The sequence below is a fragment of the Rissa tridactyla genome, chromosome 15, assembly GCF_028500815.1.
Source record: "Rissa tridactyla isolate bRisTri1 chromosome 15, bRisTri1.patW.cur.20221130, whole genome shotgun sequence".
NCBI lineage: Eukaryota > Metazoa > Chordata > Aves > Charadriiformes > Laridae > Rissa > Rissa tridactyla.
Genome location: NC_071480.1, coordinates 1646729 through 1665722, shown reverse-complemented (window position 1 = coordinate 1665722; position 18994 = coordinate 1646729). Strand labels below are relative to the sequence as shown.

The 18994-nt window shown below is 51.0% G+C and overlaps 1 protein-coding gene across 3 annotated transcripts in view; it reads right to left on the bottom strand.

The window, feature by feature from the left end:
• Window positions 1-18124, bottom strand: part of DNAH9 (dynein axonemal heavy chain 9) — a 226721-nt gene extending 208597 nt beyond the window's left edge. The window contains exons 1-10 of one of the 3 annotated variants that reach the window (XM_054221601.1): window positions 16155-18124; window positions 15325-15654; window positions 12600-12758; window positions 11705-11835; window positions 7973-8184; window positions 7543-7776; window positions 6100-6267; window positions 3783-3899; window positions 2734-2884; window positions 1596-1710 (exon numbers count right to left, since the gene is read on the bottom strand). In XM_054221601.1, coding sequence (XP_054077576.1) covers window positions 1596-1710; window positions 2734-2884; window positions 3783-3899; window positions 6100-6267; window positions 7543-7776; window positions 7973-8184; window positions 11705-11835; window positions 12600-12758; window positions 15325-15452 — 1415 coding nt within the window. In that variant the 5' untranslated portion in view covers window positions 15453-15654; window positions 16155-18124. Of the gene's footprint in view, window positions 1-1595; window positions 1711-2733; window positions 2885-3782; window positions 3900-6099; window positions 6268-7542; window positions 7777-7972; window positions 8185-11704; window positions 11836-12599; window positions 12759-15324 lie in introns of all 3 variants that reach the window. The other 2 variants (XM_054221602.1, XM_054221603.1) reach the window with 2 other exon arrangements.
• Window positions 18125-18994: the final 870 nt, after the last annotated feature.

Below are 18994 nucleotides of genomic sequence, written 5' to 3'. Positions count from 1 at the left end.
GGCTCCTGCTTGATGCAGCTCCTTGCCATGCCAAATTTGTGCCCCTCAAACCATAGGGGTTAGGGAAGAGCAAAGGCATTTCTTTACCGAGGGGGTGGTCAAACCCTGGAAGAGGCTTCCAGAGAAGCGGCCGATGCCCCAAGCCTGTCAGCGTTTAAGACGTGTGTAGACAATGCCCTTAATAAGATGATTTAACTTTTGGTCAGCCCTGAAGTGGCCAGGCAGTTGGACTAGATGATCGTTGTAGGTCTCTTACAACTGAAATAGTCTATTCTAGTCTACTCTACTCTCCAAGCTTTCCTGAAAATGGTTGCTGATTTTGGAGGACATTTTGACAAAATCTGAATTAACTTAAACAAAATCTAGCAAGGGAAGCACCTGAGCAGTCAGCACTGGGCAACTGCTGATCAAACCCTATAGAAGTAAAGAAACCCCCAAGCAAATCACAGCAAAACCATCTTCGTTTTTCCTTTTTAATCCTTTTTCCCTTTCAAGTTGCACGTAGGGAACAGCATCCTGTCACCCCTGCTGCAGGGCATGTTACTAACTGTTCTAAACAGAGGAAAGAAAATCAATGCAAAATGCAGATCTGGGTCCTTCTTCATGGTTTACAAAATTGGCCATTCAGATTCCAACCAGACGTGGTAACCCGGGCTCTGTGCTGGGAGAGGTCCAAGAGCCTGTTTCATTGCGCTGATGTCTTTATTGCTGCAGAAAAACTGTGCACTTAAAGACAGTTACTTGATGGCAGTACAGCGCAAGAGAAGGCTACAAGCACTGCACAGCGATGGAGATGGCTTATTTTGGTCAAGCACATCAAAAAAGTGGATCCATTTCCTCAGAATCCCGTCCAGCACAAGCAAAGCTATTCCTGCGAGACACAAGGTGCGGTCCCTGGAGCACCTTCAATTGTCCAAAGTCCAACACTGCTTTGCTCACAGGGCTCTTAAACGCTGCCTCATACGGTGCCATGAGATGTGGCCGTTGCAAGCGTGGGGTCACGTTTCTCCAAGACCACCCACAATAACAAGTATTCGGGCAATAGGTATTCCAGCACCAGCTTCTTCCCTTGATCTTGGGAGACTATTCCTTTGTTTAACGCTGAGCAAGTTGTCTTCTGCCAGTGCCCAGCCAAGTCCTCATCAGTTCAGCTCCATCAATTCATCTTAGATGAGTTCAGTCCAGCACCTTTCTGCCGTTCACAGCTGGGATGATGCCAGAACAGCTGGGATGATGCCGAGGGCTGGACTGCTCCCAGGGAGGTCCTGGAGCACAGGCTGAGTGGGATCACAGTGGGAAAAGTTTCGATACCTCTTTCAATTGCAACCTAAGGCTATGTCTGAAAGCTGAATAGCCCACGTACTATCCCGCTGTGCCTCTTAACCACCTCAAAACAAATCCAACTAATGAGTTTCTTAAAAAAAATGATCGCAGGGAAGCTGAAAAGCACTGGCGCAATCACTTCACGCCTCTTTGACTCAGGATTATTTCAGCTATAACCATGGGATAACGTTCAACACAGAAAGAAAATCAGATTGATTAGAGAAAAGATATCAAGATGGTCATAAAGCAACTTAGCTGGAACAGACACTCACAGATGTGGGATGTTCCTGAAGTGACCAAATGGCACCTGGATTCGTGCTCGCAGCTCTCGAGCCCAGCCCAGCGCTCCAGCTACTGGTGGCATGTTCTTGTGCACAGGGGGGGATCCTGCGAAGGGCACATTGAAACAGCATTTGACTGAACACTGCACTTGTAACCCCAAAGGTACACCAAAAGCAACTCAACTGCTCTGATTTCTCAGTTTCCTTCCTTCAATCCAAGCATCTGCTACGCTGACGTAGGTCTGTGACCAGGGCATGTCTCCCAGTGACTCTGGACCTTGAACAAGGACTGAGATCAAAGGAGAAGCCCAGCATGTGCTAGAACCAGAGCTGCCACAGAGGCATCCTTTGCCTGGGATGCACTCCCGGCTCCCCACAAACACTGAAGTAGGGATTTCTGACCAGGAGCTAGTTCTGACCATCTTGTCTTAACACCCACAGAACACCACCCCTCAAATTCACAGCAAGTGATGAACTTGCTCTCCATGAATCTCTCCATTCCCTTTGATAACCCGCACTGGTTCCAGCAGCGCTGCCTCTTCTGGAGTTGCCTGGCTCCAGTACAGTCTTTCTGAGGCAAGTAAATGGGTTATTGTTCAAAAAGGCACACTCTAATCCTCACAATCTGATAGGGGCCTGCCTGTTCCCTCCTGTGCCGATGTTCATGGGAAATAAAAAAACTGGAAAAGGCTTATTAACTCTTGGTTACTAAGTCCCACTCGTATATTTTGCCTTTAATGCATTAAAAGGGAAACGCAATAAATTCATATCGGGGAGCACATGAGCGGGTTTGCAAGTCCCGTGGGCTGCTTGAGGCAGCACCCAAGTGTGGAGAGAAACCCCCTGTCACAGCCTTGCGGGGGAAAAGGCTCAGCATGTCTCTTTATTCCCAGTCACATACCACATATACATATTTTTAAAAGGCTATTTTCTCCCCAACAGATTATTTGCTTAAATACCAACAGAGCTTTCCCAGGCACTTCTGTTTCCACTAGGAGCTACAGCGGCTGAAAACGTTCGCAATTCGGGAAGTTTTGGTTTCCCTAGAAAAAGCAAATTATTTTCCCCCCAAAATTAATCTAAATCCAATTTCCTGTAAAATGAGTTTTATTCAGCACGTGCCACTCACCGAGCTCCCGCTCTGCCTGGATGTGCCTGGAGTAGATCAGCCGAGCGTGGTCCAAGGCACTGTTGAACATTCTGATGAGGACAGGGTATTTGTCAGCAGCGTCTGCAGCGATTAATGGTCGCTCCAAAAGGCTCCCGAACATGTCCAGCAACTGCGGAGGCGAAAAAGGAGGGAAAGAAAGCGGAAAAAATTCACAACCCCGACTCCTGCAGAGAGACCCACTGGGATTTTCCTTAAGAGCCCAGATGTCTTCACCGATGGGCACGTTGGAATAAGGGAATTTCTCTTCTTTACCCTGCTCTTCCACATAGTCCCTCCCCTCATTACAGAGATGCTCAGACTTTCTCTGTGGTTGAACCATATTCCAACTGTCATTCTTCCAATGCTTCAAAATTTGCTATTTTCTCAAAAACCTTAGAAATATAAATACTATCACTTTCTACAGTCTTTCCTACAAACACTTACATTGAAATTTTTCAGAAAATACCATTTCCTTTTTCTGAAAGATGGATTAGTTGGTAAATAAAACAGCTTTGCTTCCTTCAGTTTCCAAAACTGAAATACATCCATGTATTAACAATATTAACAAATTGATATTAACAATAATCGCCTCGTTTTTAGCAGGGTTTTCATGAAGAAATCCTAGAAAAACCAAAATTTGCTCCAACTCCCAGAGACAAGTGAAACTCCTGGCATCCAAAAGCCTGATTTGAATAATTTCTTTGATTACTCTTTCTAAAATGGAACCAATGCCTATTCTGTTTGTGTCTTAATGGGAAGAGCGGCAATACTCCCAGAGCTTTCAGCAAACACCCTGCTGCCAGCTCCACGGCTTGACAGTTTGCGAGGGACCCACACGCCAGAGCATCACTAACCAAGAGCAGCCCAAAAGCCACGAGTCTCAGTGTCCCGCCTCCGTTCCCATGGGCAAACACCGATGTGCCTGTACCGACATGACTGCCTGGGCTCCTCCGGGTGATTCTCACCGAGGCAAACCGTAGGTGCCCTGATTTCCCTTCTACAAAAGAGAAGGGATGTGACAGACAAACCTTGAAGGCGTGCTCCAAGTCCGAGGCATCACTGAAAGCCTGGATGAAAACAGTGCCCAGCCGACGGTCGATGTCTTCTACTTTCTGGTGGAAATCAAAGGCGTCTTGCTCAAACTCCTACAGAAGGCAAAAGAGCGAGTCGTGAGGCTGCAAGATGGCACTGGGAAGGTACCTCAACCTCGTGATCCAGAGATCTCTCCTCTTGTTATTCACCATGAAGTGAGCCACTCCTCTGGCCAACCTTCAGCCACTGCAGCATGGCAAAGCCCCACAGAGCCTGAGGACACTTCTATACTGTCCCACAGCCAAGATCATGGCCCTCCAGGAGGGATCCTTTGGCCCCGAGGGCTTTCCACAGTAAAACAAGCACAAATTTCAGCCTAGATGAAGGTGGACTGTTTCCACACCCTCTCCACCCCAACTCGGCCTGAGGACTACACCATTGTTCCGAAAACCCACAGATGGACCTGCTGAGTTCCAAATCCAACCTACTGTCAAGCCAAAACAGGCTTGTGGTTTTGATTGTTGAGTTTGCTGTAAGTGGGCAACAATAAAGGCAGCTCCAAAATACTGGCACAGGCTGCCCAGAGGTTGTGGAGTCTCCACCCTTTGGACATATTCGACCTTGGAGATATTTAACCTGACTGATCACAGCCTAGGTGATCTCCAGAGGTCCTTTCCAACCTCAACAGTTTTGTCTAATTTCCGTCATCTTCTGGCACTCCTTTTTTTTGCTCCAATTGTAATAAATCCTTTGAAGTTCAAGCATAAAATCTAGGTTTGTTTTCCTACAGGTAAGAGAGCCCAAATCAAAGACTGAACTTGACAAACTGGGGGCCTTCAGTGCTTCTGTCCTACCTTGGACAAAGCCACTAAAAATTAGGCCATGTTTCTCTTTTCTGAAAGGACAGAGCACAAGGCAACAGCTTTTGCTATTATCACTGCTGAGCTCCAGCAGGACCAGATGCCATGTTTTAGCTAAAAACAAGAGGTTCTAGAAAGTCACAGAGGGCACAAAACTCAAGCACCAAAGAACGAGCGTGACTCAGAGTCACACAAAAGGCCACGGGGTCACTGAAACTAAGCCAGCTCCTGCAGAGCCACCATCACCGCTCTTTCTGTGCCCTCCCTCCTGAAGGAGGGAACAAGCACATGGAACAAGCAGCTTTCCAGCAAGATCCTCCCAGGCAGCACCGGGGACATGCCACTCACTGCAGAGATGTTCCAGGAACTACAGGAAGCAAAGCACAAGCTGCCTATCGCCACAGGTCCCAAGATCAGACAGGTCCCAAGACCAGAAGGAAGGGCACAGAAGCCCCGTCTCCCACCACCAGTCCATCCACCCTCCACCCCAGCACAGCCCTTTCTATAGGGAGCAAGGCAGGAGCCTGCTGGAGGGAGGGCTTTGCCCCAGGATTACCTTCCACTTGGGTGTCTGCCATGAACCGCTGTTCCACGAGCGGTGTGAGACAGGAGCTCCTCACCACGGAGTCTCTCCGTGGCCACTCCGGTTTCAGCGCTCCCTCACTAGATCGCGGACAGGCCTAACTATGTCCTGCTAACTAGATGCAGCAAACTGACCCCAAGGCAAATGGGACAAGCAGCAGAAGAAATCAAAGACCTTGAGATCAGACACAACCATCAGAAATGTCATTCTCACCCTTCCTTCATAGCCCACCCAGGCTACGCTGCTCGGTGTCAAAGCCAAGAGCGGGAGTTTCTGAATAGACCATAAGGAGGACCATGACACCTTTGCTTTGCCCTGCTTGTACGACACTTACTGGTGTGAGCATCTGGGATCCAGACGGCCATTGAGCCATGACCCAAAGGGCTGGGAATACTCCTTTAATTAAAGCACTACTGATAATAAAATACAGCATCCTTGAATTCTGAGAGCAACACACGTCATGTGTGCAACTAGACAAGAGCAAACACATCCCCGGAGGTTACCTGAGCTGGCCCTCATCAGGCAAGCTAGGTACCAAGAGCAGGAAAGCAAAGAGACGTGGATGTTGGTACAGCTCGTACACCCCAGCAAGCACTGTGTACAGAGGAAGCTTGTGTAAAAGGCATGGAAATTCAGATTTTCCAGCTGCACCGCTCTAAGGGCCTGAACTAGCAAGACGTGCAAGAACTCCCAAATCTCTGCAGGAAAGGCCAGCAGGTCCCTGTTCCTTACAGTGACAGATCAGAAGGAGGAAGGAGCTGGGAAGAAGTCGGCAGGACTGCACACGAGCCAGGGCTCCATCACAGAGGAAACTGCTGGTTTGGAAACACGCACATGCTGCTGGCGTTTCCACAAGCTGGTTCCACTTACCATGTTGGTCAGGTCAAGACAGTCATAGGTTCGCTCTGCAAACACCTTGTACGCCTCCTGGAATTCCTCATACATGTCCAGCACCTGCTGACCCAGGGCCTTCCCTTTAATCCCACTGAACTCAATCTTTTCCAGCTTCATCAGGTCCAAGGCTGTCGTCAGGAGATCCTTCAAAGTCAATGGAGGCACACGCAGGTTAAGATGTTGACAAAAGAAAATGACAACAGTTGTCACAACACGGAGCTGTGCTTCTTGCCGTGACAGAGGACCTCAAGCACACCGCTGGTGCTCACAAATGGGAAGCGGGGAGCCAGATCCTGCCTGCCATGGGCATCAATGGCTGCTTATAACACTTATAAGTGCTTATAAGTGGGACCTGCTGCTGCCACTGGAAATACTATGCCAACTGTCAAACTGCTTTTAAGGGTATTTAGAGGACAGACCCAAAGCAACACACGAGACCGTGATATGGTTACCCACCATAGCTAAGAATCGCAGTTAATTAAAGAATACATAAAAATATACAGTGTGTTTAAACTGGTAAAACCTTCTGCCCCGCTGCAGAGAAGAGGAGGAGTAAAACAACCCAGACCTTCCTTTGGATAGGCAAACATCGGCAGCGTGTACACTGCACATCCGACCCTACACGCTGGGAACGTGGCAACAATAAACAAAGAGATTCATTTCGGAAGTGTGTGGATAGTAGATGAACGTGTGCCGTTTGCTGCCTGAGAAAGAACAGGTACACACAGCGCCTGTGGAACAGGTTTCCTCAGTGGCTGTCAGCCTGTGGTCTCTGGGCTCTCCGTGGAATAATGTCCCCTCCAGCTTGAGGAACCCTCGGCCATGCTGGCCTAAGGGATGACACCAGATGTCCCTGCCTCAGGTGACCACCTCACAGTGACAAGCCTCGGCAAACAGGGACACCCCTGAGCCACAGCACCCCAGCTGCACAGACCATTAGGATGTGAAGGGATGACCTGATGAGGAACGTGTCCCCGCTCCTCCCCAGGCCCACGTGGCACAGCCAAGTGGTGCCCAGCCTCAAGGGAAGCATGTGGCCCCTCCAAGTCAGGCAGGACCCAGCTTGAGGGTGTCTCTGATGGCAACAGGAGTAGTATGAGATTCCATTGCTTTACTTACAGCCATGGAAACCACAACCCCAGTAATCCCCATCCTCTTGCCCCAGCAGGGCTCTGGGGAGCAAAAGACACACCTACAACCTGACCAGAAGGACACAACTGCATAGCTTATACATACACTGTGCAGGACACCGTAAAACAAGGTCCTAGTCTTGCTGTAACAGGAGACCTAACAGCAAAGAGAGAGGCCCCATTCCCTGGCATCAGGTGAAGCTACAGGAAGGGAAGATGCCAGCAAGTGAGTTCATGGCTACAGAGCTCTCCTGAACATTTGCGATGTTTTTCAAGACCAGAGGCTCACCTCCACCATCTCCAGTCTCTTCAGGAAGCTGTCCAGTCTCACAAACACCATTGTGGCGTGGAAGCCCCACTCCCTCACTTCTTGGCCTGGTTCATAATACGTGTGCAGTTTTTCCCTTCTCTCTTCAAATGCCTCTTTGAATGCATTCAGGATGCCGAGCACCAGTTGCACCTTGCCCAGGCTCTCTTCCATCTCCCCTTTCAGAAGGTCTTCTGGAGACAGGTACACCAGGGCCTAGAAGAGAAAAAAAATCACACCTGAGAGATCACTTCTGCCATCACAGAAAATGGTGACTTCTTGCACTGAACATGTTTGAACCTACCTCTCAAGTTAAGAATCGCTTTGCCTGGGAAGGATGGGGGAAAGGAGGCCAGAGGAGACTTTCATTAAAAAACTTCCTTTGGCAAATGTAGGCATCACGGCCACCCACCTGCTGAATGAGAAGGTTGCAGATTTCCTGGAGCAGCACTACTATCCGCACAGGCACGTTGTAGTGCTTGGAGGTGACCCAGATCAAACACACCACGTGGAGCAGAGGGGCCAGGAAAGGCTTCACCTCGCTGAACTCGATCCTCTCTATGTCCTCCAAGTGACGCTTGAGGGGTGTCAGGTGCAGGTGAATGTCCTGAGCTTCGGTCAAAGCTGTGTTGAGAGATGGGAGAAGAGGTAAGACCCACCAAGCTTTGGTCTGGTGATGAGCTGGATGCTGGCCTCACCTTGCCGGATGGAAACGTGCCTGGGAAAACACAGTCCTGACAAGCACAAAGCTCACTCACCTGCGTGCTGAAGATTGCTCACCCTTGAACATTGCTTACCTACGGCAGTAACGAGAGCTGAAAGTAAACCGATGCAATGGCAAGGGACACGGTGCTGGGACAGGGCTTTGGGCAGAGGCTGAGTTGACAATTGCCAAACGAGCTGCGGGGATCATGCCCGGCAGCACCGAAAATACAGTGCTGCCATCGCTATAAGCAGGCTACAGGCCTGGCTATAGAGTGTGGCAGGCGATGGAGCATCGCGGGGCTTTGCCTGAGCTCATTTAACTCAGGTTTGGCTATAGCAGCCCCTTGCCCAGTGGGCAGGTGACTATGGTCCACTTGTCCTGGCCGTAACAGCAAAGTAATGAATGTCTGACCAGGTGAAAACTTTAGCTTAGCTTTGTACAGCTGTGTGGTTTTATGCTGAAAAATTATCCCAGAGCGCAAGCGTTAACAAAACCAGGTGATCATTGTGCAACTAAACCTGCGGACCAACGAGAACAGAAGTGATGGAAGTGCTTGAATGCAAGTAAAAGTAACCCCCAAAACCCAAGACCAAAGAAGAAGAAACCCCTGTTGCGTGAAAGGGGCCAAGCGGTTTTGGCAGAAGATAAACCCCCTTGCGTTCTAACACTCCTCACCGAGGTGGGAGGCTAGGTGCGGCTGGGTTTCAATTCTGAGTGATGCCCAATTCAGCACTATCAGTCCAATCGCCTTTAATATGTATTAAACTATTACGATTTGGATACACTAATAGTGGGCTGCACCTTCAGTCTAGTCGTGCTCCTGAACTAGCACGGCCTCTCTCGAGTCTTTGGTCGCGTTCAGTGAGAAACCGAAACGACCGGCTACTTAAACAGTGCAGTTTATTTAAACAACAGATATACAGGTTCTTAGGATTGCTGGTTATTAATACACTGTCTGCAAAGCACGTGCAAATGAAAGTATACACAACGTGCGACAAAGTTATAAACGATACAGCCTGGCTATAAATGTAGGAAAGACATTCTCTAGAGAGATTTCTAAGTTTCCCGAGAAAGCACTCGGTATAATCTAAGTCTTACATGGGGGGGAAGAAAGGCTCAGCCCATCGACTGATCCCGGAAATCAGTGATGGAATCCTTCGCGATGGTGTCTTCCCTGGGTATCCCCCCTCCCTCGGGCTATTTTTATACTATTTGTTATCTTCAAGGTGGAGTTTGAGTGACTTTAGTCATACATACTTTTATTATGCTTGGTGTAAAATTCTCTCACTTCACAATTAAAGGTAGAGTTTACAAGAAATTCAGGGCGCAGACTCAAGAAGGAGTGGTCGCACCTTGGAGGTGGGCAGGCTTTGGGATGGAGGTGTGTTTTGGTATTATAATGACATTATAATGAGCAAAGTTCGCACGAAGGACAGCATTTCATCAAAATCTGACAAAATGTTGGCTGCGAGTATTGAGCGGGCAGCTAATTGGCAGCTTATCTGTTTCATGGTATCATCCCATTCCCGTATCCGCTATACATCATAAGGTAAAGCCGCGGAACAATTGCATCCCGCCCCGTACCTCATGTAGCTTCACAAGCACCCTTATCAGGGAACCACAGGTGTTGTGTTCTTCATGCCAGCTGCGGGTGTTTTCTACCTCAGAAGCCTTTTGATTTTATACTTTTCCTTCATGTGTGAACAATGCGGTACTTTTGTATTTTTAGCCAATTTAGTAATTATCCCACAACCCCCACTATCAACATCACCCTCCCAGCAAAGACGACATGCAACAGCCACAGCAGCACGTCGGCAGGGAGGGCACAACACCAGGGAAAGGGGCAGAGACTTAAAAGCAGGCGCATACAACTCTGCACTGTGTTGTAATGGAAATTAACAATTGTAGTCCAAATTATCCAATTAGGGTTAGTATTGCTGTAATTGGATTAAAATCAAATATTTCTTGCGTTTTGATTAGACTCTTAAAGCATTAATTCGCCTGACAATGAACTCTTGGCTCCTTCTGTAAGGGGTGTTTCTCTAGCCCGTATCAATTGCACAGTGTGACACAGATCCTTAACAGATGAAATGCTTCCTCACGAAGGACAGCGCTAAGCAAAGCCTGAATGGCTTTGTCTTGCCAGAGAGCAGCTGGGTTGAAGATGGACACGGAGGGTTGGTCACAGGGGACGGAGCAGCAGGACTATACTGTTTTTCACTACAGAGGGGAATTTACAGTGTTTCCTTTGGCTGGACCGAACTCCCCTCAGCAAAGTTCACCAGAAAAGATGATGATGCTTGATTCAAAAGTGCCACATTTTTTAAGGTGGATTTTTGCTTCACCTACAGGCAGAAAATAATCCTTCCTCATTATTCTTCTTATGAATGAAAAACAAAATTCTTTAATTCCTTAAAGTGGGAAATGCAATATCGGCATTTTTTTGCTCAAAGCTCTCTTGCCTTACTGCATTGTGCCAGACTGGCAAAATCAGGGAGAGGAGAAGGCGGATCTGCTGGCGCACGCCACCACCTGCAGGTCACCCACCCTGCCGGCTGTCAGCCTGAGGTCTCCAGCCACAGCCACCTGACCAGGAGAGCACGGAGAGCGTTGGTACGCACGGGGACGTTCAGACCTGCTCTCTGCAGGTCAGGAGGGCTGGCCAGACCTTGTCACCCTGGGAGGACGTTACTGGACGAGGACAGATGTGAGACAGGAGGCCGTGCTCCTGTGCTCACGCCTCCACTGCAGCCCCTCCACAGGTAACAGAGGTCCCCAGCGACTGCTGCGACACAGGGTGCCCAGCTCTGCCTCTGCCCAGCTCTGCCGGGATTTGTGCACAACTGCAGGAACCCTGCTTTCCTCTCGTGTGACACAGGTAACAATACCTGCCTGCTTTCATCAGAGGCCTTGAAATCCTCATGCTCAAAGGTCTCCATCCTAAAGTGCAACCTGCTGTTCCTTCAGCAAGGAGGTTCAGCTTGCATGGCCAAGGCCTGAGAAACAGCAGTCTAACAAAGTAGTTTCAGCTAGCTGCAAGATCTGTCCCATTATCCCGAACCCCCATTCCTGCAGACTGATACCAGAGGAGCTGGTGAAACTTGGGGTGAGTCCTGCTGGATTAATGTGAATGGCTTTATTACAGCGGAGTGAATTCCCACATCCACTCATCCTGACCTGCGGGAAGGATCCGGCTCAACAGCCCAGTGAGCAAACTTGTCCCAGCCTGGAAACAAAAGCATCACATCAAGCACAAGCAGCCCAGTTTCACTCCATGAACCAGACAGACGGCCAGAAACAAGGCTGCAGTATTCATGGTCACAGCAAACTCCAAATGACCAGTGCCATTACAGCCACATTGGGCTTGAAACCAGCAACACCAGGCTATGAGCAAAGGCCAGAAGTCAGCACTATGGTGAAGTTGCCCCAGCATCTCACCTGCCTCAACATCCAGGAGCATAGTTTTGAAGGCTGGGACATAGCTGCTCTCGACTCTCTCCAGCACCTCCATCATGTTCCTGACCTTCCTTGTTCTCAGCTGACTGTAAATGCATTCCAGGTCATCACACCTACAGCAACCAAGACACGTTACAAGCCCATGTTGGGGCAGCATCAGCTGTCCCCCCACACCATCCACTTCCCCTGGGCCTGATTCAGGATTCCCTCCAGCTACACACGGACTGAATCCCAACAGCGAAAGGAAACAGGAGGCATGGACAAATCCTACAGGACAGATAGTCGGTGTTAAGGTTCAGCATGACAGCAGCTCTATTACTGGCAGGACACTGCTGAAAGAAGCCATCAGGTGTTTCTGCAGGCATTAGCGACAGCTCTCCAGCAGGCAGGGCTTTGCCCTGAGTCAGCCTGAACCAACGCGGCACAAAGGTTTTCAAAGGGCAGGATGAAATTCCACTCCCTGGCTCTTGAGCATCTAAACCCCCTCTGGCATTGACAGATGAACAGCAGCCGGCTGAGGCGCACCATTTCCAGAAGGCCCTAGAGAAGGTGTCCATCAGCTCTTACTGCTGTAGCTGGTTCCTAGTGAACAGTGACAGAAAGAACATTTCCAAAAAATTTCCTTGAGGTGTGTGGCCCCTGTGCTGGGGCTAAGTTAAAACACAGCCAGCTGCCCAGTGACATCCCAGACACTTTGCAGATCATGATTATTTCACGTGTGGGAGCAATTTTCCTTAGCTCAAGTCTTTGCATGAACCCGAGGCAGCCTGCTCTTCTCAACTCACAGAAGTAGCAGCTCTGTCTGTCACCAGCACCCTCCCTCCACCCCAAACCAGCACCAGTGACCACCATGCCCTGGCCAGGCTGCCCAGGGTACCTGTTCTTCCAGAACTCCAGTTCCACCCTCGGGTTAGGGTTGCTGCCCTGCAGGAGAGGCTCTGAAGACTCTTTCTTCAGCGCTCCCTGGATCTGGTAGCTCCAGTCTATGATGGCCGACTCAGTGGCGTGTACAAGGGATTTATCTATCAGCTGCAGGCTGCAGAAAACAGACCACACAGTTAACTTTGCTTTCCACTTGTTGATGTGCATCGCTCGGTTGGATCTACTTCAAATGACCCTGTGGGCAGCTGGATTTTACAGATTACAGAGTAGCTTCACGTTTCAAAACCACAAAACAATCAAAACCCGTAATATTTTGCCATTGTTTAAACCCATGGCAATGGTTTTAAACTAGAGCAGGGCAGGTTTAGGTCAGACATTAGGAAGAAATTCTTTATACTGGGGGTGGTGAGACACTGGCCCAGGTTGCCCAGAGAGGTGGGGGAGGCCCCATCCCTGGAGACATTCAAGGCCAGGCTGGATGAGGCTCTGAGCAACCTGATCTAGTTGAAGATGTCCCTGCTGACTGCAGGGGGTTGGACTAGATGGCCTTGAGAGGTCCCTTCCAACCCAACACATTCTATGATTCTGGGAAAATGGATGAAGCTCTGCAGGAGTGTAGGCAACAACACATTGTTCATAAAACGAATGATGGAAATGAAGAGCCAGTCGGCACCTCTCTGCACAGCCAGTCACTGTCACATCAGATCCACTAGGGTTCAGGGTCTGGCCTGGAGAGCCATATCTCCACCAAGATTATCTCTCCCCGTGCTGTTCTCCCTGAACCTATTCTATCTCCCCACAGTCATTAACTCACTTAATTCAGAGAGAAGCTACGCAAAGTAGTGGTGGACAGGTCACTCCACTGCCTTGGAAGCAGTAACTTCTCACACAATTCCACCTGCACTGTGTCCTCTCTGAGCAGTGATGAATCCCACTGCGCCCCCTAACACATCTCCTGAGGTCTCAAAGGTGCAAGCATGCAGACATGATGATGTGCAAACCCATCTGTCTCTACGGACAGTTATTTTGGACTGGGCCAGGCTCACAGCACTATGACAGTCAAACTCCTTCCACCCCTAGCCTCTGGCACCTTCTTGGGAGGACCAGGGTGGAAGTTCCCCCCAGCTGCAATGGGAGCACCCTGCCAGACATATTGGCTAGGAAAGGATGGTGATTCCTCAGCTGCTGGAGAACTTGCAGGATAAAGACTGGCTGCACATGGGGCTCAGCCTCCCCTGGCTGCCCAGCGATTAGGATGAGGGAATCAAGGGCACCCTCAGTCAGTTTGCAGATGACACCAAGCTGGGCAGGAGTGTCGATCTGCTGGAGGGTAGGGTGGCTCTGCAGAGGCATCTGGACAGGCTGGACCCGACGGGCCAAGGCCAATGGTGTGAGGTTCAACAAGGCCAAGTGCCGGGTCCTGCCCCATGAGCGCCACAGGCTTGAGGAATAGTGGCTGGAGAGCTGCCCAGTGGAAAAGGACCTGGGGGTGTTCATCACCAGCCAGCTGATATGAGCCAGCAGTGTGCCCAGGTGGCCAAGAAGGCCAGCAGCATCCTGTCATAGCAGTAGCAGCTCTGTCACCAGTACTCTCCCTCCACCCAAAACCAGCGCCAGGACACGACAGAAGGGTGCAGTGAGGTGGGGGTTGACCTCTTCTCCCAAGTAACAAGCAACAGGACAAAACGGAATGGCCTCAAGTTGCACAAGGGGAGGTTTAGATGAGATGTCAGGAAAAATTTCTTCACCGAAAGGGTTGTCAAGCATTGGAACAGGCTGCCCAGGCAAGCAGTTGAGTCGCCATCCCTGAAGGGATTTAAAAGACACGTAGACATGGTGCTGAGGGACGTGGTTTAGTGGTGGACTTGACAGTGTTAGGTTTACGGTTGGACTTGATGATCTTAAGGGTCTTTTCCAACCTAAATGATTCCCTGATTCAATTCTATGATTCTAACTAGCCAGAAAACCTGGGGTGGCTTTCCTGGGGACTATCCCTCAAGGACTGTAAGTGAACTTCAGAATAACGACAGCTCCCAGGGAGGTCTAACTATGAACGGAGAGAACTGAAATTATCAAAAAGTCGTTCATTTACTTCTTGAACAGAAAGCACAAGGACACACAGTGGGTGTCTGGGAAGCCACCATACGTCTCCAGGAGGACAGATACAACAGGTTCCAAATCTCTCTATGCGACCATGAACAGTTCAGAAACTTCAGGAAGTTGTAGCTGTTTTTTCCTGTACCTTTGCACGATAAATCTGGTTTTAAAGGGAGGCAGAATAGTCCTGACCAAGCAGTACGAATCACTAACAAGCGAGAAGAGTCGTTTAACGTTCAAACAGTGCATTTTGGGAGTAAGCTTTGGCAAACAGAAGCCAGAAAAAGACAGAATCCTGCCCTCCCATTCAGTGGCATCAGGAAAACAGGAGAGGTTTTGCCCTCAGGATTTGTGCTTTTCCCCAATGATCCAAGGGGTCCATTCCTCCTCTGTGCACCCACACCACTTTCTGAGTTTTTCCTGCCTGTACTGTCACACAGTCCCCAAAGACAGAGCTCATAAACTAGAGAGCAGGTAAAGCAAAACACATCTGGGCAGTGTGGATGAGCAGCAGATGACAGGGAGCAAGAAGAGTCACCGTGACTGGGGGGAAGGACCCCCAGAAGACACAGACCATGTGTCAGCAGGAGAAAACCCGGTGGAGAGCAAGGGCTAGTACTCACAATTTCTTATCCTCCAGATCAATGTCCTCAATTCCCTCGGAGCCAGCTGGAAGAGGAAGCAAGGTCTTGCCCTGCACTTGGCCAACAACCGTGAAAACAGTACTTTTTAGGCTGTGGACGTGACGCATAAGGTCTTGTGACACCACTTGTGGCCAGCCCTGATGGTTCTTCTGGTTCGTCAGGATGGGCACAATCACCTATAGCAGGAGCCATGAAAGAGCAATGGAAAAAAAAAGTGCTGCAGGAGATGGACAGGCCACAAGGCTCCAAGGTCCTTGCTCAGCTGAGCCTGGAGACCCATATTCATTGCTGTCCCAAGCAGTTCCCTGCCTGTGTGAAACAAGGGCAGATGACAATGAACTTTGTATACCAGTACACCTTCATCCCCGAATCCAAGCAGGTGAGAAGGGTGGAAACCAGCAAAGTGAGCAGCCCCATCCTCGTGCTCTCCCAGCCTCTCAAACCTGCCATTGGAGACAGCTCCACAGGCTTGCCCTTGCCCTCAGGACACCTCCTGGTGCTTGCTCCCCATTCCACTGCCAGCGGGCAGGGGAGGCAGGCAGGGGCATGGGCTTCAGGCAGCCTTCCAAGACCAGCAGGGCTGGGCTGAACCCACAGGCCGTCGCTTGATGGCAACTCCCTGTGTCCCGAAAGCGAAGGTCTTCTGGTACCTCCTGGGGACTACTCTTGGTGAGGGTCACCAAGGTCCCCATCCCAACTGTACTGCAGGTCTTGAGCACAGACACTTTTTAGGTTATTTCTCAAATTTGCAGCCCACTAAATACGATTTTTGTCATTACCAGTGAAAGCCTCCCAGGGTTCGTACTGACCTGATGGCATGCGGTCTTGAGGCTGATCTGGGCTTGCCTGGACCTGAGCTGCTTTTGCTTTCTTTGAGCTGTGTCTGTCACCTATCCCGGGCTGGGTCTGCTCTGGGACCAGGCTGTGGCAACAGCCTGACGAAGCCAGGTTGTCCTTGGTGACAAACAACAGCCTTTTGTGTCACCAGGCCAAGTTCACCTCCAACAGTCTTAGCTATGGTATTAGCAAGGTTTGTCTCTATTACTAAAATCACGTGGACTGCTAATGCTGGTAACGGGGTAACCAGTCAAACGATAGCCGTTCCTTTTCTTTTTGATTGTGAAAATGATAATAGGACTCAGAAGGAACCCCCAGCTCCACGGAGCGGAGGTGAGCCCCCCTCAGCCATCACAAGAGTTGGGTGCGACAAGTGGACACGGTGGCCCCAGCTGTGCCCCACAGCTCAGCTGCACGTTCTCGCTGAACACAGGCACAGTTCGATGTGCCTGTTCCTGATGTCCTAAATGACCCACAGAAAGTTTGACACAAAACTATTTCTTTCACTGGACAAATTGTTCTAAGACTGTGCTAAAAACCCCCGACAAACGACTTTGTGAGAAGTGCTCGTGCAGCAGGCAGAGCAATGCGTGTCCCCAACCTCAGGAAATTCAAGACTTTTTCACCTTCATGCAGACCCACCCCGTCCTCCCTGACCCAGCACCACCACAATTCCTTGAACTGAAGTTTGGGAGGAAAGTGGGACGATCTGCACCCTACAGACATACTGCATCTGTCTGCGCAGGGGGAGAAAGAGCCTGCAAACCCGCAGTCGGGATGCACAACCCAACTGCCGACGGCAGGCAGAAAACAGGATCTGCTGAAGCATTCCTACCCCAAAACCTCCCTGCGGCAGACGGTGTTTACAATGCCTGTCCTGTGCTACCTGCCATCGTTTACAAACAAAGCCGTGATGCAAAAACTGCTGTTTGTGCATTCACAAGGACCACGGGGCTCATCAAATATCTCAAAAGAAAAGTTCACCATGTACCTAACATGTTATCCCATAAAACCAAGATAACCAGTCTGGCAGCCTGCTCTTGGGAATCCAATCTATTGGTCACCATCTCAATACACCAACAGCATCACCAGAGCTTCTCAAGCAGCTCCTCTGCTTTCCCATTACAGCCTCACTGCTGAGACTTCTGCAGGTCAGGGGCCATCAGAAATAAACCGAGACAACACCGTCTGGTTCGGGCTGCTAGCACAGGCAAGAGAAAGCACTTGAACACCTTGAAGGTCCCTTTGGGAAAACATCAGCTCACCAGAGGTAACCGGGCACTGAACTACGGGAGGTTCCTTCCAAACACCAGGAAACACTTTTTCCCTGCGAGGGTGACTGAGAACTGGTACGGCTTGCTCAGGGAGACTGTGGAGTCTCCATCCTTGGAGATACTTAAAAGCTATCTGGACACAGACCTGGGCAACCAGCTCTAGGTGGCCCTGCTTGATCTGGTCGGAGCAGATGACCTCGAGATGTCCCTTCCATCACCTACCACTCTGTGCTTCCGCAACACGATCAGCCCCACAAGGGCCCCACTATGGGACAGGCCCAGAACTGGTGCCAAACCAGGATTTAGGAGGTTTCAACGAATTCTGAAGACCCCCGGGGGCCAGGAGGTGCTGCGAAGGGCAGAGTTAAGGGTAGGAGCGCACCAGCAGAGACAGGACGGAGACCAAGGAGCCTGTGTGTAGGGGTGGACATCTTCCCCGCTGCCGTGGGCGAGGGGCAGGGCCTGGTCCCGTCGGTGCCAGGGGGAGCCAGGGCTCCCCCGGTGCTGAGCGCCCAGGGCCACCAGCTCCGGGACTGCCCGAGCCACCGCCTCCCAGGGCCACCGCCTCCGGGGCCGCCCGGGCCTTACCTCCTCCACGAGGGCGGCGAAGTGCCGCAGGGCGTCGGCGGGCAGGTCCCCGCAGAGCAGGTCGGCGGGGCCGGCGCCGGGGGACCGGAGGAAGAAGAGGGCCTTGGGGCGGGCGGCGGCGGGCGGCGGGGGCGGCCCCAGCGCCATCTCCCCGGCCGAGCCGCGCCAGGCCAGCAGCGCCGGCCCCGCCGCGCCCCTCAGGAACTGCTGCAGCAGCGGCGGCGGCCCCGCCGCCGGCCCGCGCCCCGCCGGCAGCCCCAGGCCCCGCGCCGCGCACCGCCACAGCCGCCCCGCCGCCGCCTCCTCCTCCATCCCGCCGCTGTTTGCGGGGAGGAGCCGCCGTTGCCCGGGGGACCCCGAGCAGCCGCCGCAGTGCCCTGCCGGGAAGGCGAGGGCGGGCCCCAGCTTGGCCGGGCCCGGAGGTCAGGCCGGGCGACCCCCCCGCAGCCCGGGCTGCCTCCGGGGAGCGCAGGAGCACGGGCCTGGGCCCGGCCGGTTGTGCCACCACGCCACTCACATCAGGCACCTGGAGCTGCGGCTTGTGTGCCAGGGGCTCTTAACGCTCCTGTATTTGCATTTTATTAATACCAGGGCATTAATGGAAAAAAAGCCCTGATTCATTGTTTTATAAAACAAAGACCCTTCTTCAGGTTTGTGAAAAGAAGCAGGGGACACTGTGCAGGCCAGGGGCTGCTTGTCTTGCCCCATCTCTAACCCTGCCCCAGCACCCCAACAAGGGCCTGTTTACAGCTGCACAAGTACTGCCACAGTCATTCCCCAGGCCCCTGCTATTCTTAAAAGCCCAGACAACCTTTTTTTTAGTACCCAGCCGCATCAATGACCCAGTTCCCTCTTTAGGCAAACAATACTAAAGCACAGCTAATAAAAAAAAAAAGATGCCTTGGTACCAGTTTGTGTCTTCCTTTTCCCTTGCCTTAAAACAAAGTCTT